This window comes from Thalassophryne amazonica, chromosome 20, assembly GCF_902500255.1.
Source record: "Thalassophryne amazonica chromosome 20, fThaAma1.1, whole genome shotgun sequence".
In the NCBI taxonomy this organism is placed as follows: Eukaryota; Metazoa; Chordata; class Actinopteri; order Batrachoidiformes; family Batrachoididae; genus Thalassophryne; species Thalassophryne amazonica.
In genome coordinates, this window is record NC_047122.1 from 67,283,955 (window position 1) to 67,310,818 (window position 26,864).

The window sequence follows — 26,864 nt, forward strand, 5'->3', positions numbered from 1 at the left end:
TCAAGCATGTCTGACGTGAAAACATATGAATGAAATCCATATAGTTTTTGAAAAAAATAAAAAGGACCGTTACTTTACTGACAGCCCTTGTGTATGTATATATATATATATATATATATATATATATATATATATATATATATATATATATATATATATATATATATATATATATATATATATATATATATATATATATATATATATATATATATATATATATATATATATATGTGTGTGTGTGTGTGTGTGTGTGTGTGTGTGTGTGTGTGTGTGTGTGTGTGTGTAAGGTGCAGATTTACTCAGGTCATTAATAAGCCTACAAGAATACATGTTAAGATGGTGACAGAATATCAACATGTACTGATCATATTTTTACCATTTCCCCTGAGCGGTGTAGTAAAGCATTTTGTGTCCCCATTATAACAGGAAATAAATCTGACTGGGATGTTTATCGTAAAATGAGGAACTCTATCACTAAACTTAAGAGAAAGAAAAAGAAAATGTTTTTTGAGGATCAAGTTCAAAAAGGAGGAACTGACAGCAAAAAAAAAAAATGGAATGTTTTAAATCAGTTGACTGGTAAGAAAAATAGAATTTGTCCTTTCTTGAGGTAAATAATAAATTCATAATGCCAGTAGATATTGCTAATTATATTAATGATTATTTTTATAAGCAAACTAGACAAATTAAGAGAAAATATGCCTAGTCTGAGTAGTGTTAAATCCTATCTACTGATAAGAAATAAGAAATGAATAATAAAAACACCAGGTTTAAATTTGAATAAGTATGTATAAATAAGGTAAAGGAATATTTGAAATCATGTAAAGACAAGTCCCCGGGTGTTGACGGTCTTGACAGTAGGCTTCTCAGACTAGCAGCCGATTGTATCGCTCCTGTTTTAGCTCATATAATAAACCTCTGTTTTACTTGCAACCCATGTCCGCAAGCATGGAAACGGGCTAAAATTGTTCCACTACTGAAAAATAAGGAAATTCCGTTCTCGACTTCAAACAGTCGACCCATAAGTATTATACATATGTTAGGAAAAATTATGGAGTCTATTGTATATAAGCAAATTAGTAACCATTTTTCATTGAATAATTTAATCACAGATTTCCAACATGCATATAGAAAGAGTCACTCCACTGCCATGGTGTTGACTCAAATGTCCGATAATTGGCTCAGAGAGGTTGAAACTACTTGGTTTTTATAGTTATCTAACAGGACACAAACAGTGTTTTTTAATGGCAGTTTCTCTGGCACCAGGAGTGTAGTATGTGGAGTGCAACAAGGGAGTTAAATACAGTAAAGACTAAATGCATGATTATTGCTCTAGTCATGTTATGAAAAACACCATATTAAACATTAAATTAATAATATGAGAATAAATCAAGTACAGGAGACTAAGCTGCTGGGTGTAATGGTAGACTCAAAATTATCATGGAAAAAAACATAAATAATATTTTAGTAAAAATGGGCAGGGCTTTATTGATTATGAGAAGACATGCAAGGTTTTTAAGTTGTACAACATTGAATTATGCTATTAATGCATTATTACTAGTATACCTGTATTATTGGCCAGCAGGTTTTGTCAAATGCTTCCAGTGAAATGATGAATAAATTACAGATTATTCAAAATAGGGCTGCTCGCATAGCACTTAAGTGCAGTTATAGGACTAACATCATTATAATGCATAAAAATTTAAACTGGCAGTTAGTTAAAGACAGACTTTTATATTCACTGATCATTTTTACCAGAAAGATTATTGTCACCAAGTTACCTTGTATTGTGTTGAGGAATTTCCCTTTCAGTTCAGAAAATCATACATAACCAGATATGCTGTGGTGGGAAACTACGCTACCTCTGGCCGGGGCTAATGCCATAAAGAACGCTGTCATATTTAGGGGTATGAAGGAATGGAATTTATAACTGGAATGCATTAAACTCACTTCAAATGAATGTTCTTTTAAGGAACGTCTAAAGTGGCATCTGTTGACACAGTGAGCAATCTGGGTTTAATTTTTTTTGATCATTTACAGACAAATCTTTATGTGTATATGGACTGACCACATGTGATGATTCATTTGATTGGTTTTGTTTTATTTTTTCCTTTTTTATATTTTTGAATGCATTTTTGTTTTTTGATTATTGTATATTGTGTTTGTTGTAGCTGAGTAGCTGCAGCTAATGGGGATCCAAATCAATAAACAGTAAACACACACACACATATGTTTGTTTCAGTGGAATAAAAACAACATAAACTGAAATGTTCTTATCCTCACAAAAATCAAATGTGACTGAACTAATCTATCAAGTTTAATTATCCATCCATCCATTTTCTTCCGCTTTATCCGGAGTCGGGTCGCGGGGGCAGCAGCTCAAGCAAAGCCGCCCAGACCTCCCGATTTACACACACTTCCCCCAGCTCCTCCGGGGTAACCCCAAGGCGTTCCCAAGCCAGCCGAGAGATGTAGTCCCTCCAGCGTGTCCTGGGTCTTCCCCGGGGCCTCCTCCCAGTGGAACATGCCCGGAACACCTCTCCAGCGAGGCGTCCAGGGGACATCCGGAAAAGATGCCGAGCCACCTCAACTGACTCCTTTCGACGTGGAGGAGCAGCGGCTCGACTCCGAGCTACTCCCGAGTGACCGAGCTCCTCACCCTATCTCTAAGGGAGCGCCCAGCCACCCTGCGGAGGAAACTCATCTCGGCTGCTTGTACTCGCGATCTCGTTCTTTTGGTCATGAGCCAAATCTCATGACCATAGGTGAGGATCGCAATGTAGATCGATCGGTAAATCGAGAGCTTTGCCCCATTCCGTTCGGAAACCGTTCGGAAGATTCAGACGGCTTTCGGTGGCTTTTCAGTTGAGTGAGTATCCGAGAAATTGTGTAACAGCTGGGCATGCCACAACATGTCCTGTGAGACTTCCAACACGGAGGTGTTTCTTGTTGTGCGCCACGAGCGGCTCCGTCCTGACGCGCAAATTCCTCTGCACGTCTTTCATTACAAAATCTCCTGTAACAGTGGAATGTGCCGCAAAAGTGCTGATGTCCACATTTTCTGCGATTTCTCTGGTAGTCACATGACGTCCCGGATCAACACAGCCTTCACTTTGGAAATAATGTGGTCGTTTCAGCCTGTCGATGGCCGCTCGAAGCACGGTGCGCTCTCCGCCGCTGTGGGCCGTCTTTACTCCGGTTGTAATCCTCCTTAATCTGTGTGACGCCAATAGAATCTTCACCGAAAGCCATCTGAATTTTCCGAATGGTTTCCACCTGACTGTCTGTCACAGTTTCTGAAAACATTTTCATGGAGCAAACCGGCAGTTGCTCAGCCATTTCCCTGACAATGAAAATCCGACGAGGGGGCTGGACCAATGCTCACTCAAAGCCTGCCCACAGGCGAATGACGCAACCGACAGGCGTGAAAAAACTCACGCATGCGCACGAAGGTTCAAGCTTGGCTGATGCAATCACACGTGATTCTAATCCATATAGTTTTTGAAGAAAAAAATAAAAAGGTCTGTTACTTTTTGGACAGACCTCGTATACTGTACTTCAAGACACTGAGCACCTGAGGGGGACGAGAGAGAGAGGAAAAAAAAAAAAAGAAAGAAAGACAGCTGTGCTCCCTTTACAGTCCATTTATAGCAACAGCTCTGATTCATGGCCAACACTGGAATATGTTGAGTGAAACACCAAATGTCCATCTTTTGGTACAAGGACAATAATTATTGCCACAGTCCGGGGCACAACCGTACAGACAAGGACGATAATTTTGACTCCTCAATGGTGAAATTCATTTTTCCAATGCACAACAATAAATGGAAACAAGCATTTGTAACAACAGCCAGCAAAAATATCAACCTGATGATTCACCAGTGCTGACTGAATCACCATGACACAAAACCTACAATTACGCAACAAGAGTAAACACAACTCATGACTTTACCCCTTTTGCATCAAAAACCAAGGCCATAAAAGAAGCACATGATTTTTAACAACACCCTGCAATGACAATGTCCAGTCCCTTTTACTGAGTGAAACTACAGGGTCTGACAGGGACGAGTAGATCAAGCTTCCCTCATCTGTTCCTGCCCTGACACAGTTGTACAAATGAGACACAGAAACTTATTTGAAGGATATTTTACAAGAAAAGCCAGCAAAGCAGGTAGCACAATAGATAATGGACCTGGATTTGAATCCCGCTTCCTGTCCATCCTTTGACAAAACACTTCAATTGGCTGAGAAAGTAACGTGTGTCGGACCGGCATCCCGTCCTATCTGTGACTCTCGTGGCCAGTCCATGCAACTTAATTCAAGTCAGCAAAGGACAATTAAAAGATAAAGTCTATCAGCAGTATTAAATAAAGCTTACTCACGAATATACTCCGACTGCACGGCCATTCCAAACAAGTTCCTACAAAATGTCAGCTTGTATCCTCTGCCTCAAAGTCACGTCTTTATCTGATCCGGGTCAGCGGTGAAACTGGCATCAAGCCATGAACAGTAGTGAGACAAAACCAGCTCTGCCAACCACAGGTGTGTCCTCTATGTGACGGCCAATCACAGGGCAGAGGTGTCAACAGCACAATGCGTCACAGGAACATCCCCACTGTTGACTCAACACTTTGTGATACTTTGAGAAAGACCGTTTCACTGTGGCCTGAAGTCTAAATTAAAGCCCACACATCCCTTAGCAAACAACTTGATGTTAATTGTGCCTTCCTAAGTGCCAAATAAGACAATAAGGATTGAATTTTAGTTTTCATAATGTTAAAGTTTTATTTATCAACAGCCACACCTGTAAACTTCTATATTTTAATCTAGAATGACAGCATGTATAAAAGGCAGAGCCAACTACTACATTAACACATATCAATGTCAGGTATACAATCTCAACCCACTAAGTACATACGTAAATTATTATTCAGGTTGGGGATGGTGGGATGGAGTGAATAAACACGGAAAAACAAACTCTTTGGTGGGCAGCAGCAAAAGGGGGAAAATTTCTTACCAGTATTTTCCATGACACTGTCCAAACTTCAGTAGACAGCAGGTTCTATAACAAATAAACAAAGTGAATAGTTGTAAATTTCTTAATATTTCAATAATGCAGCAATACAGTGCAATTACTTCATGTATGTTTCTAATGCTACAAACAACTCAGTGGACAACATGTCTGTGTACACAAAAATGTTGAGAAAACAAAACATTGGTGAACAAATACTATGTTACAGGGGCCTTGTCTTTCAGAATGCACCCCTCATCGACAGTCTGTAATGTCTCAGTCGCGGGAGAGCAGCACTGGGTTGAGGACAGCTAGGCTAAGGTAAGTGACAGACTGTGTAATCAGTCATTTTAAAAGGTTCTTTATACCTACAGTGAGGTCAAAATGTGCATGTGTGTAGCTGCAGGAACACTCTCCATATTACTGGATATTTAAGACCATTTTCAAATGTTGTGTGGCAACAGGAAGTGCTTTTACTATGAGTAGGGGTGGGCGAAATGACAGAAAATGAATAATCACACTATTTGTCACTTTCTGGACAGTGATGGTATTATGTCACAGTATTACTGTTTTTGCACTATAACCCCTTTGATAATTATCTTAGTTAAGGGCCATTCATACATAGTGCGAATTTGGTCAATTTCAAATCAAATCAATTTTATTTATATAGCGCCAAATCACAACAAACAGTTGCCCCAAGGTGCTTTATATTGTAAGGCAAAAGCCATACAATAATTACAGAAAAACCCCAACGGTCAAAATGACCCCCTATGAGCAAGCACTTGGCTACAGTGGGAAGGAAAAACTCCCTTTTAACAGGAAGAAACCTCCAGCAGAACCAGGCTCAGGGAGGGGCAGTCTTCTGCTGGGACTGGTTGGGGCTGAGGGGAGAGAATCAGGAAAAAGAGATGCTGTGGAAGAGAGCAGAGATCAATCACTAATGATTAAATGCAGAGTGGTGCATACAGAGCAAAAAGAGAAAGAAACACTCAGTGCATAATGGGAACCCCCCAGCAGTCTACGTCTATAGCAGCATAACTAAGGGATGGTTCAGGGTCACCTGATCCAGCCCTAACTATAAGCTTTTTCAAAAAGGAAAGTTTTAAACTTAATCTTAAAAGTAGAGAGGGTGTCTGTCTCCCTAATCCGAATTGGGAGCTGGTTCCACAGGAGAGGAGCCTGAAGCTGAAGGCTCTGCCTCCCATTCTACTCTGACAAACCCTAGGAACTACAAGTAAGCCTGCAGTCTGAGAACAAAGCGCTCTATTGGGATGATATGGTACTAATAGGTCCCTAAGATGGGACCTGATTATTCAAAACCTTATAAGTAAGAAGAAGAATTTTAAATTCTATTCTGGAATTAACAGGGAGCCAATGAAGAGAGGCCAATATGGGTGAAATATGCTCTCTCCTTCTAGTCCCTGTCAGTACTCTAGCTGCAGCATTTTGAATTAACTGAAGGCTTTTCAGGGAACTTTTAGGACAACCTGATAATAATGAATTACAGTAGTCCAGCCGAGAAGAAATAAATGCATGAATTAGTTTTTCAGCATCACTCTGAGACAAGACCTTTCTAATTTTAGAGATATTGCGAAAATGCAAAAAAGCAGTCCTATATATTTGCTTAATATGCGCATTGAAGGACATAGCCTGATCAAAAATGACTCCAAGATTTCTCACAGTATTGCTGGAGGTCAGGGTAATGCCATCCAGAGTAAGGATCTGGTTAGACACCATGTTTCTAAGATTTGTGGGGCCAAGTACAATAACTTCAGTTTTATCTGAATTTAAAAGCAGGAAATTAGAGGTCATCCATGTCTTTATGTCTGTAAGACAATCCTGCAGTTTAATTAATTGGTGTGTGTCCTCTGGCTTCATGGACAGATAAAGCTGGGTATCATCTGCGTAACAATGAAAATTTAAGTAATGCTTTCTAATAACATTGCCTAAGGGAAGCATGTATAAAGTGAATAAAATTGGTCCTAGCACAGAACCTTGTGGAACTCCATAATTAACTTTAGTCTGTGAAGAAGATTCCCCATTTACATGAACAAATTGTAATCTATTAGATAAATATGATTCAAACCACCGCAGCGCAGTGCCTTTAATACCTATGGCATGCTCTAATCTCTGTAATAAAATTTTATGGTCAACAGTATCAAAAGCTGCACTGAAGTCTAACAGAACAAGCACAGAGATGAGTCCACTGTCTGAGGCCATAAGAAGATCATTTGTAACCTTCACTAATGCTGTTCCTGTACTATGATGAATTCTGAAACCTGACTGAAACTCTTCAAATAGACCATTCCTCTGCAGATGATCAGTTAGCTGTTTTACAACTACCCCTTCAAGATTTTTTGAGAGAAAAGGAAGGTTGGAGATTGGCCTATAATTAGCTAAGATAGCTTGGTCAAGTGATGGTTTTTTAAGTAATGGTTTAATTACTGCCACCTTAAAAGCCTGTGGTACATAGCCAACTAATAAAGATAGATTGATCATATTTAAGATCAAAGCATTAACTAATGGTAGTGTTGTGTGTTGGGGGGTGTGGCGGGAGGTTTTGGTGTTGTCTTCTTTTCTTTGCTCCTCAGGTGGCATGGAAGCTGATTTGTCTGTGGAAAAAAGGTGCTGGCTGAAGAATCCTCACCCTCGTCAATATCATGTGAGGCACCTGGGACTGGTGCTCACGTGCAGCCCTAAAGACTTTCAGCTGTAGCGGATAATTGGATGGCGTTCTGCTTTTAAGGCATGTGTGAATCAAGCAGAACTGCCGGGAACTCGACCTTGTGATGTTCGTTTGTGAGACGCTGAGGACCGCACCTGGGTTTGACACATTAAGCCTGTGAAGCAAGGAAGGGTGAGGACACATGCTGTCAGCACACAGTAAAGGTAATTAACTGTTGGACTAATTGTAGATAGTAACTTGATGTTTTGCTGCATAGTATACGTGAAATTGTGATGAGAATGGTGTGGCTTGCTTCTCACTGCTGTTGCGTGCAGGATAAGTGATCCTCCACTTATTGTGAGAAGCTGCTCATGTGCATAAAGATAAAAAGTATAAACCTTGATGTGTTGCTGATAGCATGTGTTCTGTGAAAGAAATTGCTATAACTGCTAACGTACCTCACATCTTCTGTGCTTCAACAGAGAGTCAGTTTGTCGTGTCCACCTGGGGGGTGTCTGTTTGATGGTAGTGAGTCCAGGAGCACCGGACTTCTCTCCCCATGAACACTGGAGAGCGTGCCAGCAGTCACTCCTCTTGAAGGACATTGGGTTGGGGTTTTTTTGTATAATTTATTTAGGCACAGGTGAAAAATAAATTGTTTTTTGTTGAAGGAACCGCTTTCTGGTTATTTTTAGTGCTGGGTCCTGTCTGACGCAGGTTCGCTCCTCAATCTGCGTCGACACATAACAGTAGTTCCCGGCCATTCCATAATGGACCCAGCGGCAGAGGCGGTTCCTTTTGCCGAGAAAGTCCAAGAACACTTGGAGAAAATATGGGAGCAATTACAGCATCTCGCAAATCAAATTAAACAAACAGACGCCCGTGTTACGGAGCTTGCAGCGCAAGTCGTTCCGCTTCCTGCTGCGTCAGCTGTGGCATCAGCGATACCGGGGCAGATAACTCCGTCACCCAGGGATTCGGTGTTCGAACCGATTATCTGTCATCCGGAGCCTTATGCGGGAGATGTCGAGGCTTGTGCTTCGTTTTTGATGCAATGTTCTCTGGTTTTTGCTCAGCGACCGGCTTCCTTCTCTTCTGATGGGAGCCGTGTTTCATATGTGACAAATTTGCTCCGAGGTGACGCCTTAGCTTGGGTCACAGCGTTGTGGAGTAACGACTCGCCATTGTTAGGGTCCTTTAAGGGTTTCTCCCCGGAGTTCCGACTGGTTTTTGATCATCCGGTGAAAACGAATACCGTTGCTCAACGGTTACTGAATCTTAGGGCAGGGGAGGCGGAGTGCGGCGGAGTATTCCGTGGACTTTCGGATTTTTTCTGCCCGGTCAGGTTGGAATGCCGCAGCTTTGCGGGGCGTGTTTGTGGACGGGTTAAATGAGTCATTAAAGGACGAGCTGGCGGTCCGTGACGAACCAAATGATTTAGATGAGCTAATATCGTTGGTAATTCGTCAAGATGATCGGATGAGGGAGCGTGGACGCGAGAGAGGACGCCCATCAGAGCGGGGTTTTTCGTCTCGGGGCTTTCCCCGACACAGGTCTGGGCCGCCTCTTCTTCGCCCCACTGAGGCTCCCCCGACGGGACCTCTGGCTCCTCCTGTCGACGAGCCCATGCAGCTCGGTCGAGCAGAGATTTCTGTATTGCCCCGACTATTAGACGTCAAAAAGAATAATGGTGACGTGACTCCAAGTGTTCTGGGACCGGCAATATAATACACATATATACAAAAAAGAAAAAGAAAAAAAAAAAAAAAACCCAGCACGGGTAATTGGTTTTTTTTTTTCTTCTTCTCTCTTTTTTTTTTTTCTATTTTTGGTTGGTGATTTGTAGGTTTGTCTGGAGAGGGAGGAGTGGCTGTTCGGCGGTTGGATGTCCGCCTGGACTCTTGTCCTTATTGCTTTTTTATGTGTTTTTAGGTATTTTTTGTTTGGGCTTGTTGGGTCGTTTTCTTTTGTTGTTTTTTATTTCTCTACATTCCTAACCCCGGCCTCACTTGCCCCAAGACCGTTTGTCTTGTGGGTGGTGGGGTGGTGCAGGTTGGTCACTGAGTATTCTCAGAAGACCTCTGCACCTAGGGGGGGGGGTGTTAGAGGCGTTTTTTTTTGTTTTGGTTAGGGCCCGGTTCCACTCCAACCTCGGCGTGCCTTTGTACCGTTTGTCATTGGTGTTGCCGGGGTATGGCGCTGCGGGGACTTACCTCAGTCGGAGGGGTGGCCCGATCTGTTGCCGTTTGCCATTTCGGTGGTTCCACCCCTCCCGAGGGGCTGGGGTATGGTCGAGTTGAGGCACCAGACGTTTTTCCGGTTCTCCGCTGCGCCTTGGGGTTGGAGCCGGGCTAGTTTTTTCCTGTTCCCTTCTCCGGCTTAGTATTGCGAGCGGTTCGCTGCTATTGAGCCGCCGAAGGGCTCTGGGTGGGACCTAGGGTCTTTCGGGGTGCCGGGGAGGGTAACGGGGTTTAGAGTCGTTTTACCATCCCCCGGGGTTGTTTTTGGTAGTCCTCTGGGGGTTGATTTTTGTTTTGTTTCCTTCCGGGTTCCGCCTCCAGGGTTGATGAGACGGTCCTCTGGGGGGGAATTGGCTTGGGGCTAACTGGCCGAGTGTGCCTGGGTCTGGGGTTCCGGGGTTGTGGGGGGGGGGCGCCTCCTGGGGTTGATGGTACGGTCCCCTGGGGGCGCCGTTTTACTCTATGTACACCTGGGGACCTGTGTGGGAACTTGGTTCTGGCTGTTCCTCCTGGAACAGGCGATGAAGGCCTTCTGGGGGGGGGTTGGTCTTTGCAGCTCATTCTGGGAGGGTTGTTTGTTATTTTTCTTTCGTGTATTTCTGTTTATATTGTGTTTGTGGGACTATGTTGGGTTTTGGTGTTTGGGATGATTTTTTTTTCTTCCCGGGGTTTGATGGGACGGTCCCCTGGGGAGGTTGTTGGGTGGGTTTTGTGTTTTTTTTGTGTGTTGGATTGTTGGGGTTTGTTTTGGGGCTTTTGTTGACTCCAGCCGGCCTTCCAGCTGCGGTGCCTGTCCTGTTGTCTGTGGTGGACCTCGGGAGCGTGGTGCTGTCTGCTTCCTGGTATGAACCCCGGAGAGAGGTGCTGTTCTCGGTCCTGGTCTGGTCGGTCGCCGGGGGGCTTCCCGTTGATGGGGGTGTACTGCTGTGTGTTGGGGGGTGTGGCTGGAGCTTTTGGTGTTGTCTTCTTTTCTTTGCTCCTCAGGTGGCATGGAAGCTGATTTGTCTGTGGAAAAAAGGTGCTGGCTGAAGAATCCTCACCCTCGTCAATATCATGTGAGGCACCTGGGACTGGTGCTCACGTGCAGCCCTAAAGACTTTCAGCTGTAGCGGATAATTGGATGGCGTTCTGCTTTTAAGGCATGTGTGAATCAAGCAGAACTGCCGGGAACTCGACCTTGTGATGTTCGTTTGTGAGACGCTGAGGACCGCACCTGGGTTTGACACATTAAGCCTGTGAAGCAAGGAAGGGTGAGGACACATGCTGTCAGCACACAGTAAAGGTAATTAACTGTTGGACTAATTGTAGATAGTAACTTGATGTTTTGCTGCATAGTATACGTGAAATTGTGATGAGAATGGTGTGGCTTGCTTCTCACTGCTGTGGCGTGCAGGATAAGTGATCCTCCACTTATTGTGAGAAGCTGCTCATGTGCATAAAGATAAAAAGTACAGACCTTGATGTGTTGCTGATAGCATGTGTTTTGTGAAAGAAATTGCTATAACTGCTAACGTACCTCACATCTTCTGTGCTTCAACAGAGAGTCAGTTTGTCGTGTCCACCTGGGGGGTGTCTGTTTGATGGTAGTGAGTCCAGGAGCACCGGACTTCTCTCCCCATGAACACTGGAGAGCGTGCCAGCAGTCACTCCTCTTGAAGGACATTGGGTTGGGGTTTTTTTTGTATAATTTATTTAGGCACAGGTGAAAAATAAATTGTTTTTTGTTGAAGGAACCGCTTTCTGGTTATTTTTAGTGCTGGGTCCTGTCTGACGCAGGTTTGCTCCTCAATCTGCGTCGACACATAACAGGTAGGGCTTCCTTGAGCAGCCTGGTAGGAATGGGGTCTAATAGACATGTTGATGGTTTGGAGGAAGTAACTAATGAAAATAACTCGGAGAGATCGGAGAGAAAGAGTCTAACCAAATACCAGCATTACTGAAGGCAGCCGAACATAAAGATATGTCTTTGGGATGGTTATGAATAATTGCGCACATTTGCGCATAAAGTGCGCATGAAGCAGGAATGGTGTGCAAAACGTGTAAAATCGTAGCTGCCCCGTCCACCTGTTGCTACAACTATATGCGCACAACAGCAGCTGAAAGACAGAGTGTGCGCTCTGTGAGCCCATCGATCCCTCTCGCGGCTGGTATAAACCAAATTCCAGGTGACACACACAAACATCTAACACCGCTCGTTTGGCACTTAGAAAATGTGTGGCCATTCGGCAGACAGTCACTGTGGAGCTGGAAGGGAAATCTGTCTAAGTGCATCACGACTGAAGATGCCGAGTGCACGTGGCATGCCGGAGTGTCAGCTCCCCCCACAACACGCGTGCGTGTGTTTCGCGTGCTCCCCAACCCATGTGTACGTGTGGTTCGTGCACCACCACCCCCCACCCCCACCGCAGGGAGGCATCTCTCATCTGATCACAGGCTGACATCTTGGTCTGTCTGCTGAACGGACAGGGGGTGTGGTTGGCTGCCCACAGATGTTGAGACATCTCCAGTTCTGGACATCACAGCTGCAGCACACATCCCATGTTTTGATGGACACGCACGTGTGTGTGTGTGTGTGTGTGTGTGTGTGCGCTTGTGTGGAAATACATAAAAATGGACCATCAGGTCATGTGGACATGCAGCAGGTGATGTGAATGTCACATCTGACAGGACATGCATGGCAGGCCTTGAGGGCTGTGAGCGGCAAGCTGAATTACCAGGACAACCCAACAGTGCGACAAATACGCCACCTTCAGTCACGTATCAGCAGAAATACGCCAAACCAAACACAGTTTGGTCAGTTATCACAACGCTTTTTTTCTTTTTTTTTAGAAAATACGTTTATCTGCTTGTTGATTTTAGCCATTGCACGCTTCTGTTACAAGACAGTGATTGTAGCACAGTGGTAAAGTTTCCGTCTGGTAATCAGAGCACGCAGGTTCAAATCCTGTGAATGGCATTTTTTTTTTTACCGCGGGCTTCTCTATTGCGTCCCCTTTCATGTATTATTTACACTCTGCTGTCAGCATGCCAATTGCACGCTCCCTCAAATCTTGCGACATCTGTGGCATTGTGCTGTGATAAAACTGCACCTTTCAGAGTGGCCTTTTATTGTGGGCAGTCTAAGGCACATCTGTGCACTAATCATGGTGTCTAATCAGCATCTTGATATGGCACACCTGTGAGGTGGGATGGATTATCTCAGCAAAGGAGAAGTGCTCACTATCACAGATTTAGACTGGTTTGTGAACAATATTTGAGGGAAATGGTGATATTGTGTATGTGGAAAAAGTTTTAGATCTTTGAGTTCATCTCATACAAAATGGGAGCAAAACCAAAAGTGTTGCGTTTATATTTTTGTTGAGTATATGTCAACCCAGTGATATTCACTAATTATACAGCTGGTTTTTATTTTATTTTCCTCCACATCAGTGGCACAATATATAGTGGCCATATAATTTACGAATTATTAACCTCGCCAACTCGCTATGTATGGGAATATCAGACCTCTATATTTTTGCACAGACCTCGCTAATGCCAACGCTTGGTCCATACTTACATCTCAGTCTGATATTTTCCTGTACAGACCTTACACTCAGTTAATAATCCCTTATGATTTATCATGTTCTTGACAGTATTTTGCAATCTGTATCATGGTGCCCGATCACACTGGTGATGACTGACACTGGTGTACCGACCACTCACCAATAAACCAAAGTGTTCGAGATCAACATTGTGCAGCTTAATTTTGAGTTTGGCATCACTAATATGCAGTGCAAAAAACCCAAAAGGTTCTGGCACCATCTCCATCTACAAGTTCTTTAATTGTAGTTTTATTTTCCAAACAGTAACACTCTATTCTAATCCAATTACATTTTTTTCTGCGAATCTTACTGGTTAATCGTGTGAGATTTCAGACTGTATAATATCGGGGTAACAGTGGCAAAACATTCAACGATTTCACATTTGGATGTATTACTCCGCGCCCTGACCAATGTTCTGACAAGATGTCATTCCTGTTGAATATCATCCCTGTCCTCCGTGCACTGGCCGCATGCTGCTAGGTGTTAGCTGAGAGCAAGAGAAAGTCACGTACCGAAACTGACGCCAAAATGGGTGAATTTAAGCTACCATACAAAGTATCGATGTGGACTCTGATACAGAATTACCATTTCACATTTGCTGAATTTTCACATTTGATGGCTTACTCTATGCCCTGACGGCTGTTGGAGCGATGCTGCCTCGGCTCGATGGTAAGCCTCGCCAACCAAATTACCTACAGAAAAATAAACCATGCAAACGATGGAACTGAATTAGAAGGGGAATAACCCCCTTGTGTCTGATGATTTGCGGATGTTCATGCTGCTATACGGTCACAAATAGTCATTTTACAGCGCCGCTAACATGGACCAATTTGCGACCGTATAACCAGCATGAATGTCTGCAAGTCAGACACAACAGGGTTATTCCCTAAATATAGTATGACAGTTCACAAAGTGACAAATACAGTGATACTAATGTCAGTTCATAATGTCTGCCCCTACTCAGAATGAGCAAGTACAAATGTTGTAAAAAGTGTCCAGTATTTGTCCATGTGAGTACCGTTTCCAGCAGTTGTTATCTTAAAGCGATAGCAGACACTGACCTTTCTCAGCTCAAACTGCAACAGCAAAAGCTCAATGTAAGTGACTGCAGTGTCTATAAAAGACAAATAATGTCCTGCACTGATACTGCAGCTAAACAAACAAACACAAAAGGCAATAGATTCAAATTCAAACTTCACGTTCATAATTGGTCAGAATCAGAAGGTGTGGGCAGATCGTGATGACTAAATGGGAGGAACGGTTTCAGGCTTCACTTTGGACTGTCAAAGGATAAAGCCCTGACTGTGTGAATGAAAAAGGTTGTGCAATATGTACACTGCAGAACAAAAAGGTACACTGTAGCCTCGCAGGTAAGTATTTGACTTTATTAGCTGTACGTATGAGGCCTTCACCTTCTTGGGTTGTGCACATCTGATAAAGTACTACAAACTCTGATTTACAAAATGTACAACAGCAAAACAACACTTACCGTTCCTGAAGATCACTGATCTTCAATAAACTCTCGAGTCACACTATCCCTGCTGTGTGACTAATGCAACTTCCAACTGAACGACTTTGCAGTGATCTAATTGTGGCACACCTGTAAAATACAAACAAAAGAATACAGCAGTAAGACACATAGCCAATGAGACTGTTCAAAGCTTCATTATTAACCCTTTATCCAGTGAAATCAAGTTCAAAGTCATTATGATCCTTTCTTTAGGCAAAACACTGTTACAAGCATTGACAAAAATACCACACATATGCCCGCTCTCTTCATTACAAACTCAAGAATTCATTATTTTGAATTTAACATGAGTGAACGCTTTGTTTCTGCCCAGTCAGCTATGTCACAGTCCAACTGCTTTGACGAGTCCTGGCCTTCAATGTGTGTACAACAGCTACAAAAGAACAGCTATTTAAAGCAGTTCATCTGTCCATATGGAGCCTAACGTGTGCAACATACTCTTTATAGTCTACAGTAATATCATGACGGTTGTTTTAACGATGTGCAATCTGAAGGTATAAGTATTTAAACTACTCATTGCAGCAGAACAACATTGTCAGAGTGGGTTTTGAATTTTATTTTGCAGGCTGAAGACTTAACAACCATTCATCAGTTGAATTTATCCACATCTGCGCCACCATTAAATTGTCGATGCTTTACTCCTCAACTATTGGATGTTGCAGACTTTTATACATGTTTAGTGACGTAAAAAAATAAATAAATAAATAAAAAATAATAAAAACAACATGTACAAGGAAGGCTCGCAGCTCCAGCAAGTTTTTTACCTGCTCTGAGTTAAATTTTTCCTCAAAAGATAAATTAATATAAAATCATTTTCATGTGGAAACAACAGCAAAATATGACTGAAATAATGTCTAAAATGAGTTTTGCTATGAAATGGGAAAAAAATTTGCCACTTCTTGTTTGGGACTTCCTGTACCATACAGCAAGCTTCACGGTGCTTCACTCGTAATATTTAGGGCAACCAGATAAGACTGGGGTGGCACACTGTACAGCATTGAGGAACATCAGAGTATGAGGGTTTATACACAGGTACAGACACATTATTATAAGGTTTAATAAATTGCATAATTACTTTTTTGTCTGATGATGTGACTTTCAGACTAAGATGCTGTCATGAGTCAATCACCAATTGGACTATCAAATTGAAATTGATACGCATCAACGTCGACAGACTGGCATCCTGTCCAGGGTGAACCCTGCCTCACCCCTACGACTGCTGGGATAGGCTCCAGACCTCCCGTGAGCCTTAAATGGAGTAAGTGGGTATAGAAAATGGATAGATGCATCATCACTAATAAAGCAAAGGTGGGGATTGCTTACTCATAAATATTACCTGAAAAATGTTTGTCTTCCAGTTCTTTTTATGTTACTTACAAGTAAAATAAATAAATGGTAAATGGGCTGCATTTATATAGCGCTTTTCTATCTGCGTCAGACGCTCAAAGTGCTTTACAATAATGCCTCACATTCACCCCGATGTCAGGGTGCTGCCATACAAGGCGCTCACTACACACTGGGAGCAACTAGGAGATTAAACACCTTGCCCAAGGGCCCTTAGTGATTTTCCAGTCAGGCTGGGAATAAAACCGAGGATCTTCTGGTCTCAAGGCCAATGCTTAACCACTAGGCCATCACCTCCCTCAGAATATAAGAAGTATCTTCCATTCTGTGAACAGCCTTGAACACACCTTGAATTTCAAAGATTAGACTCCAGGTGTATGTGTCGTTCCGAAACGCAAACAAAATTTCATGCTCAACTTTATTACATTTACTTCAAATGAGGCTCTTTCTAAGATATTTCATTACAGTTACTGCTAAAGGAATCCTTTCCATGCTACCTGACACTACAGACATTTTTGCCTCTTAAGAGGTGATAAGAAGTTTACTATGAGACTGTAAGTTTGCCTCATAGGCTTACAATGTGTAGCTGATTTTCCCCATTTTAATACTGGACCGATTGATCCCCCTCCCAACCTGTGGCAGGGTGCGCTTCCCCCCCCCCACACAGCCAGATCACAGGAGATGAGCTCCCCCGTCGAGTTGAGCTCCCTGTAGTGGAGCATGTTTACATGACCATTATAATCAGATAACGGTTAGTAATCAGATAACTGTAATAACCTGGTCTTGTTTACATGCACTTCAGGAATCTGATAATCAGAAAAACCTGGTTTACATGATTTCAGTTCATACGTTGGATTTCTTTCTAAGTGGAGAAAAGAGAAATGGCAGGTCTTGGGGGAAAAAAAAACAGACTTTATAGAGAAAAGACAGCGCTCACTCTCTAAGAAATTAGTTCTTTAGAATGCTGAAACACACGCAAGTGTAAAAGGATGAAATAAATCTGATTAATGGTATATATGTTTATATACATGCGGGACCATTGTTGGGTCAGTGGCTGAGGTTTCACCTCTTGCTACACCACATGGCACACCCACCCCGAGTACATGTACCATTTTAAAGAAGGAGTGTATTTCCACATTTCCAAAATGCACAAAAAAAAAAATTTTTACTTAATTTACTCATATTTGGAGTCAGTCTGATTATCAGATGGGACATTTTATGGGATGCGAGCAAAAAAATCTGCTGTACAAAATCAGTTATATACAATGTTTATTACACGTAAAACAATACAAAAACTTTGGGACTTTTTTTTGTCTGGTGACTGTGAAAATCTGGTTTATACAAAGACGGTTTCAGTGAGTTTTACTGTACATGGGACTGAACAATCAATTTACCTCTCAAAGCTTTGATGATTAAGTCGTTTCCATCCCACACGGCTGACTTTATTTTCCCAAATTTTTCTTCTGTAGGGAATCTGTACACCTTCAAGCCCTTGTTGTGTCTATTTGTGCATCCAAATGCACAGCAACCCGTCATTTTCAGTGAATAAATAAATAAAATAGCTGGATTTACATGCAGACACATTAACAGCCAATGCTATTTTGAACCCAAGATGGCACCATAAGTCATGCGACCGATTTTTTTTGACTCGCCATGTCTCCACTCTCTCCAATCAAGGCACTCTACCACCAACGTGTCAACCCAGACGGAGAACTGTGAAAGGTTCACAACTGCACTGAAGCAATTGTGTGGCCACGGAGAAACAGAAACATAAAAAGGCCTTTAATTAGTAAAGAGGTACTCGGGACAGCTATGAAGTCTAATGCCGCATTCACACCAGGCGCAACCAGAGGCCACAAATTCGCTTTGGTCACGTGGTGACGGACGCGCCACCATCACCCGTGTGTCGCTCTGCTTTCGTTGCAAAAATTCGCCCCAGTGCGTCATCAAGTAGGAGGAGCTTCCATTCACGCGCCAGCTCCGGCTGTCAGTCAAGTTAACATGACGGACCTTGATCACACAGAGCGAGTTGTTGTGGAAAGCTGACAAACGTCATGAGACGTTCCCAATTCGGGGAGCATCATTATTTGCTGCAGGAGCTGCGTTTGGATGATGGCTGCTTTCAGCGGTCCTTCCGCCTCTGCGGGACCCAGTTTGAGGACCTCCTGTCCTGTTCACGCGCGTACATGTAAACAATAAAAAAAAAAAAAAAAAAAAAAAACCTCAGCTCCCCCTGCTGTGGGGCTGCTGCTCGCTCCAAAAACTCTGTCATAATTGTGTTTAGAAACCATTTGTTTTATTATACACCTGTGTAGTTAATAAATTAATCTTCAGGGACGATTCGCTCGCGTGCGCATGATAAAGAAAAAAAAAAAACCTCTGCTGCTTGCTGTGGGGCTGCTCCTCGCTCTTCCCCAAAAAACTCTGTCATAATTGTGTTTAGAAACCAGTCACCATTTGTTTTATTATACATCTGTGTAGTTAATTAATAAAATAATCTTCACGGACAATTCACTCGCACGTAAAAAAAAAAAAAACAAACAAAATAAAGAAAATAAAAATCTCCGCTCCCCCTGCTGTGGGGCTGCTGCTCGCTCCAAAAACTCTGTCATAATTGTGAAATAAAGGACAAAAGGGACATAAGTCCTGCTCACAGGCTGCTACCAGAGACAGGACATGTTCACATCCAACTCAGTCAAACTCCAGACATCATCGCTGCACGACAAGACGAAAAAGTTCCGATTTTTCAACTTGGGGAGGAGGGCAACGCGACGTGACGCCACGCAATATCGCGCCACAAACGCACCAATCGCTTCACTCGCGTCACTTCATTCGCATCCATTGCGTCGCGCTGCGCAGCTTGGCGCCAAAACGCGTCCTTCCATAGGGATTACATGGCAACCTGTTGCTGCTGTTGCTCGTGTCGCGCCCGGTGTGAACGCGGCATAACACAGCTCTGTCCAGATGACGTGTCAAAATCCAAATAACTTTTTTTTTTTATGTTATCTGGACACATTCTGATCATGTGCAACTGATGTAAATATTTAAAATCCAGACTCCCCTCTCCCAGTGTGAGGTACAGAGTAACTACACGAGCAAAAGGTTAATCAAGCTGTGGAGAAGAGAAGTGGAAGCCACATGGAGAGAAGTGCAGAAGATCTATGAGCAGCAATATGGCCTTGTATCAAGAAACAGCTGTATATGTAAATGCACTGTTTGCTTTGACAGTGTTTTGATGAAGTGCAACAGTTAGGTAGAAGTAAACCATGTGTGAAATTGGACAATGCTTATGACAGGGTGCCAAAACATGAGTTGTGGTTTGGAGTGGCAAACAAAGTCACAATATCAAACTTAAATAGATATAGTAAGCCTTTTCCTAATTTTAATTTTATTTTTAGACAGTGGAATCCCTTTATTACTCATTTCCAAACAGGTTAATACACACACAAACTCACAAATAATTCACTAGACAACGTTCAGCACTACAGCAACCCAATTCAGTTCTCAGATATCATCAGTGCACAGGGGCTCGCTGAGCGTCTCTACTCAAGAACAACAACTTACTGCTGCACACAAACAGCAGCGCAAAGGCTACAGTGAGTTATGTGCAGACAGACGCACTGCGTACAAACAACAACAGCTGACCGTCTCTGCCGTGTGACACCAGAGACCTTAGGACACCATGTGACCAGGTACTGGATCATCACAGTCCTGTCATTATGTCAGAGCTTCCAAAAGTTGGCAAAATGACATCCTGGCCTCAGTTTTCTAATGTTATGATTCAAGGCTGGATTTTGTTTGACTGAATGTATTCATGCACATACATAAAAAAAAATACATGGAAAACACAAAAGTGAAAACACTTTTTTACTGACCAAGGTCTATATGATAATTTCTATGATTGTTGTCCAAGTCGACATTTTAAAAAAAAAAGTAAACCTGAAGACCTGCAGGCGAGAGTGCAGCTTGACTTTCAGGTTTGGTAAGAATCCAACATAAGTACTTTGTTTTGAGCACATGTGCACACCTCTTATATTTCCTTGACAGAAACCTACACCCTGAATGGGGAGCAAAACACTCTTCAAAAAGTTACAAAAAGAAAGTAGGACATCTGATTCATGAAACCTGTGAAGACCTCTGATTTGTTTCTGATCATCCATCCATGCATCCATCCATCCATCCATCCATTTTCTTCCGCTTTATCCGGAGTTGGGTCGCGGGGGCAGCAGCTCAAGCAAAGCCGCCCAGACCTCCCGATCCACACACACCTCCCCCAGCTCCTCTGGGGGAACCCCAAGGCGTTCCCAAGCCAGCCGAAAGATGTAGTCCCTCCAGCATGTCCTGGGTCTTCCCCGGGGCCTCCTCCCAGTGGGACGTGCCCGGAACACCTCTCCAGTGAGGCGTCCAGGGGGCATCCGGAAAAGATGCCCGAGCCACCTCAACTGACTCCTTTCGACGTGGAGGAGCAGCGGCTCGACTCCGAGCTCCTCCCGAGTGACCGAGCTCGGTCACTCGGGAGGAGGAGCACAGAGTACAGAGACAGTTGCAGCTAGTTTTGATATAGTCACGCTAGGATTACTGACATCTGGCTGGTTCCAGGTGTGCGAACCTCAGACAGTGCAGCCAGCATAATGCAGAGTTTTCCAAGCGCCTATGACAGCAAGAGAAAGATGGTCATCCTTGCTGACTGAAAGGATGGCAGGTGCCCCCACCGGCATCCTTTCAATCAGCAAGTTGGGTATCGATAACCAGTTCTTTTCGGGTATTGTTAAGAAATTATTCGATCCACCGACATCCACAGCCTTTCAGAGCGGCCGTTGTTTTGGGGGGTGTTTGTTGGGAAAATGATCATGTCTCTACATTGATTACAGAACCCCTGCAGGGTCCTGTAATCAACCGTTTCTGCAATGGCTCTTCTTTGAAGCAATGAAGCATTGATCCGACTCACTGCTTCATTAGTTCTTTATTTTATTTCACTTTGTCTTAATGATTCCCCACTAAAACCCCAACGAGTCTGTGAGTAATATTTACCTTTTTTTATGTTAAACTGACCTGTTATGGTCTTCTGAAACAGCTGACAGATGTATTTTCTAACTTAAAAACGGGACTGATGCTAACGCGTTAGCATGTCTATGGCATTTTCAATGTTAAAGTTAGCATTAAGCTGTTCGCATCTCAGCACGTTTGTGTGCATTTGTTTCTGTATAATAATTAATGGCTCAGTGTTTGACATAAAAGAGTCAAATGTATTACAAATTGAAATATTTTTTACATTTATTTTTGTTTATATATTAATAACAACAATACCACCAATAATAGTAATAATAACTACTAATGCTACAATACAATTTTAGGGAAAGAGACAAAAAGAACTTGATTAAAAACAACAGAAAATATAAAACCAACTAACAATGAACATAAATAAGTGTTTCCCGTGAACACCTAGTGACTCCTACACCTCCACTTCATCCCTGTTTTATGTAAGTTTAAATGACAATTTGTTTTGGTCAAACCATATTTTCAATGTGTTAATTTCTTCAGTGATTTCCTCCAGAACTATCTGCCAAGCTAGAAAACTGCTGCATCTCCTTGTGAGTACAGACAGGTGAACTCTGCTTTCTATCTTGAATTATTGTGTATGTGAGAACTGGACACATCAAAATTTCTTAGAAGCCAAGATACTGATGTAATGACTTCCACAGAAACCCCTGAGGATCCAAAATGCAGACTGGGGTAACAGCAAAGACTGCATGGTACGTACTCAGAGAATATTGGCTAAAAACATCCAAGAAGAAATGACAAAAAGAACTCTATATATTCGATATTTTCCTCCTGATCAACATGATATTTAATGCTCAATCAGCTCATACAAATGTTCATCATTAAAACTAACAAAAATAGACACAGTGTATAATGAGTTATTGTGAAATGATGAAAACTAACAAGCTCAAAAAATGTACTAACTGTTGACTGCGTGTATATCAGCAGTAGAAAATATTTTGTTTGCCAAACTCTTCGCATGTATCCACATAAGTTGAGTCAGGTCCACTGGAATTGTTTAGTTGCTTGAAGACATTTCACTCTTTGAAAAAGTGATTTGCCAAAAGTATGGAACATCTTCAAGGACCTAAAAAAGTCCAGTAATGACCTGGGTGACTAAACCTCCTAAAGACACCTGTAGTAACTGACAAATCTGGTATGTAAAATAAATAAATCAATAAAGAATTCCCAATTATCTCCCCTTGAAAATGTGGGACCATAATTAGTATGTTTTTCCTGTATCTTCACATTGTGTGCCACTGCTGTGAATTTCCATAAAACTGGTTTAGAAGACGTTGCACTTTACAAGTCAATATCATACAGTGTAACAATAAACACACACAAAATTCCAATTATCTCTCCTTTAGGACATCAAACTGGAATGATTTTCCCTCAAGCACATCATCCGTCATCTTCCTGTGGTGTTTCATTTTATCTGATTACTCAAGTCACTAAATGGTTTGGAGGCAGTTGCATTTAGAAGGCTCAGACGGCACTCAGCACACTTCATACACAGTTCTAATGGAATACAAGGGTTTTTGTGATAACAGTCTGCACAGCCTGAGAAGAGTAAATCCACTAAGACCGCTACATGAAGCACTTTACACTTTAGAGAATATCAAACATATTTTATGCAGACTCAGGGTTTACAATCAGCTGTTATCTGAACTGCAACGGTACTTCAAGCCACTGGATTGACACAGCTCAGAGACAAAGAGTGCACTTCACAATGCAGGAGCACGATTAGCCTTTGTGCCGAGTTTATTCCACAGCGTGGCCAATGACAAACAAAGAACTGGAGTCTGTTTGGGAGCAAGCAGGAATGAGCCACTGTCAACAGCTAGATGATAACTGAACAAATAGAACATCCCTGTCTGTTCTGTGAGGTCCATGAAAATCCTCAACAACTTCAACTGACCACTCAATTCAGCTGCAAGTGTAAAGTGCCGCTTCCAAGCCCAGGACTCACTACAAACAACATTTATAGTACTGTGCAAAAATCTTAGTTATGGCTGGTGAAACATGGCACTGCAAAAGTAATGAAACATTTCAAGATACAGCGATGAAAATGAGACTGGAAAAAAAGAATCTTAGGAACCTGCCACACCAGGACAATTTAGCCAGCGTATGCTGACAGTCCCATTTCCACCGTACAGGTCAGAACAGTTAAATCTGGCTTGGTTTGCATTTCCACTCCCAGCCAACACATAAATATTGACGAGCACATCACTGAGCAAGCGTACGCTGTCGCACGGTGTCTCTTCTCCACACGAAGGCCAAACAGAGTAATTTAACATTTTATTTTTGTCTTGGTGGATCAGGGGAATTATTTTCATCATGTGCAGAATGCTGAAGAATGACTGATGTCTGCCATAGACGCTGATGTGAATGAATAAGGCACTATGACTATTTCCACTTTTAAAATAAGGTGACTGTCTTGTTGTGGCGCAAGGAGATGGCATTCTCTGGTTTAGGCTGTGGTGAGAAACACACAAAACACAGAGGGACTTCTTTAAAAATGCCACATTTCTTCAGCCACGACAAGGAATTAAAGTATTTTCAGACATCTTTTTCCAAAATCTGACAGATAACTTTTTGTCAGGCTGTGATGATGAATCCAACTGAAACAAACAGGTCGGATAAAGACTTTGTATTTACTCCATGTGTGAAAGGTTTTAATATTTCAAACACTGTATATATGAGGACCGCTGCTTTCAGCCAATCAAATATTTTGACTTCAGGCAGCTAAAGGTAGGTCCCAAAGGTGAGATCATGATTCTAGATGAAATGGCTGTGGATCTGCCACACATTTTTCTAATACACTCTAGCTTATTTTACTTTTATCTGTATCAAGTCAGCTCGTATCACCTACCAACATGTAGCACCTTGGTCAAGTCATAGAAATTTTTCAAATCGGCAAGCAAATTCAGTGTATTATAGTTGCAAAGATTTATTTGTTTGATCAATGTAAATTTGTGCCCATACTTTATTTTAAAGTCTGTTAGCGTAACAGCAGGCTAATGTTTGTTTAGAGTGGTGTTATCCCGCGTGTTGAACAGTGTTTAGGTTACACTTGCTGACTGAGTAACAAGCAGTAAATCGCACAAATCACAAACTCTTTTTCAACACAACATGATGCAGTCCACGTCTGCGCAAACAAGGACTGCCTACGATGGGCGTCAGACATGTACAGCAGTTTATTTACTTTTACCAGAGCTTTCAGTCAAGTCTTAGCATCACATGCTATGACTTGACCAAGGTGCAACGAGTTGGTAGGTGATATGAGTAGACCATAAACCCTTTTATCAACTATATCAAGGCCCACACAAGTAAAAGACTTGGAAGAAATGATTTATAATCTGATATAGATTTTTTTTTTTTTTTAATAGTCTTGTCTGCCCTTTAACAACAAAACGAGATGAACTCACAACATGTAAATAAGACAGGTAACAAAATTACAACAATAAACCTATTTCAATTCAGTTATGCAGCTACTATTTAAAATACGCATCAAATAAGCTTTAGTTACCAGCAATAAATGCATTTCCGCTTCTTAAAAGCAACAGACTGGCTATATACACCACGGGTTGTGCATATTGCGAGATATGGATGCACAATATGCACAATATGCACAATGTTGTGCATACTGCGCAAACGGATGTGTAATTTGCACCACCTGGTGTATATTACTCATCCATATCACGCAATATGCACCACCAGAGGCAGCCATATTGCATTTTGGGATGGTGTGGGCAGTTTATGCACTAAGAAACTTCAAAATATTGCTAGTTTGGATCAAATATTTAGCTGTGAAATATGACTATCAGAACGCTTTTCGAATTTGACCCGGAAAGAGCAGAGGAAGCCTGCATTTAATATTATACATTAAATGTGTGTAGATGAGGTTGGTGCAAATAGGAGTGTACTAAAGCTTAATTTACACGTCAGTGGTGTACACAGCTTTTAAGCACAGTGAAAATCAATGCCAGTCTCTTGAAACAACCTCATTCCAAAACAACACTCACCTCTGTGTTCCTCGGAGCCCTGGTGTGAAGTCAGGCCCTGCAAACAACTGACCTGATTACAGACCCACCGACAACAAACAACAAACTGCAGCTGCTTTTGTCTGTCCCACAGGGCGTGCTGCCTGCTGTCAGGACACACGGGACAAGTCGGGACGAGACAGGACAAGACTTGCCTACAGATGGAATGCTGCTCACGCCAAAACTCAACTAAAAAAAAAAAAAAAAAAAAAAAAAAAAAAAAAACACACACACACACACACACCAGGTATTACAGTGTAATACAAGTACAGCTATAATACCAACAACCCGAACCGGCGAAGTTACTCAGAACCACCACAGATAAATACTATTATGGTTACAGCCCGAACAGAGAACTTTGTTTTTCCGGCAGCTCCTGTCAGCTAGCACCGGTTAGCACATAGCAACAGGTGGGTGCTGCCTGACGGCTTTTATCTGTGTTAACTCAAGAAAAGCGCCTCTCCGCTCTAACTGACAAAACTCATATTTATTCTAACAAACGGTTCTTACCTTTTCTGGTAAAATTCTCTTGTTTTTATTTTTACTCTGTGTCGCTAATTATTTCTTCGGACACTTGTCGCCGGAACTAACGTCACTTGTCACCTTTTACGCCAGAAACTCACGTTGTCAAACAAGAGGAACGATTAAACTGTGCGAAAACCATCCAAAAAATACAATAAAATAAAAATAAAAAAAATCTCCAAATTCCAAGTGAGAAGTCAATTCCCACACTTTAAAGTTCTTTGTCAACACGATAACTCGATACGGAGATTAAATAGCGGCGCACATGCGCACATCGCAGCAACTGCCCCCCGCCCTGTCAGAAACACGGAGACCATAGACTTAAACACTACAGACTCTAGAGCTGCAGAACATAGACTGCATATATACACCAGAAGCTGCTTGAACCTCAACGCGTCAACAGTGCCGCCATATTGGAGCGGTCAGATGCTCCTGTTTTTTAATCAAGTTATGAAGTTTGCTTTTTTGTTTCTTTAACAAAGTGTGTTTTATTTTAATGCCTGAAAATATTCATTCGTGATAGTAATATACAACCAATATTAATTTTGATCGTAATACCTGATTAGCTCAACAAACTGAGAAAACAGATAAGATCAAAGTCAGTGTTTTAGAATTTAGATCTCCGCAGCAGCATGAATAGATAGATAGATAGATAGATAGATAGATAGATAGATAGATAGATAGATAGATAGATAGATAGATAGATAGATAGATAGATAGATAGATAGATAGATAGATAGATAGATAGATAGATAGATAGATAGATAGATAGATAGATAGATAGATAGATAGATAGATAGATAGATAGATAGATAGATAGATAGATAGATAGATAGATATTGAAGCTGGTAATGATAACAATAGTTGCAGTAATAAATAATAATAAT

At 42.0% G+C, this 26,864-nt stretch overlaps 1 protein-coding gene and 1 long non-coding RNA gene across 3 annotated transcripts in view; both read right to left on the bottom strand.

The window, feature by feature from the left end:
• Positions 1-421, bottom strand: part of phactr4a (phosphatase and actin regulator 4a) — a 22,851-nt gene extending 22,430 nt beyond the window's left edge. The window contains 1 exon segment of the mRNA XM_034160424.1: positions 380-421. Within this exon segment, the coding sequence (XP_034016315.1) occupies positions 380-421 (42 nt within the window).
• Positions 422-4,889: 4,468 nt separating this feature from the next.
• Positions 4,890-26,263, bottom strand: LOC117502479. 2 transcript variants are annotated; one of them, XR_004558309.1, is made up of 4 exons: positions 25,966-26,263; positions 25,438-25,644; positions 14,990-15,100; positions 4,890-5,065 (listed from the first exon to the last, which is right to left on the bottom strand). It is a non-coding gene; the product is annotated as an uncharacterized LOC117502479 (long non-coding RNA). The 2 variants fall into 2 exon arrangements; XR_004558310.1 differs by lacking the exon at positions 4,890-5,065 and adding an exon at positions 13,961-14,192.
• Positions 26,264-26,864: the final 601 nt, after the last annotated feature.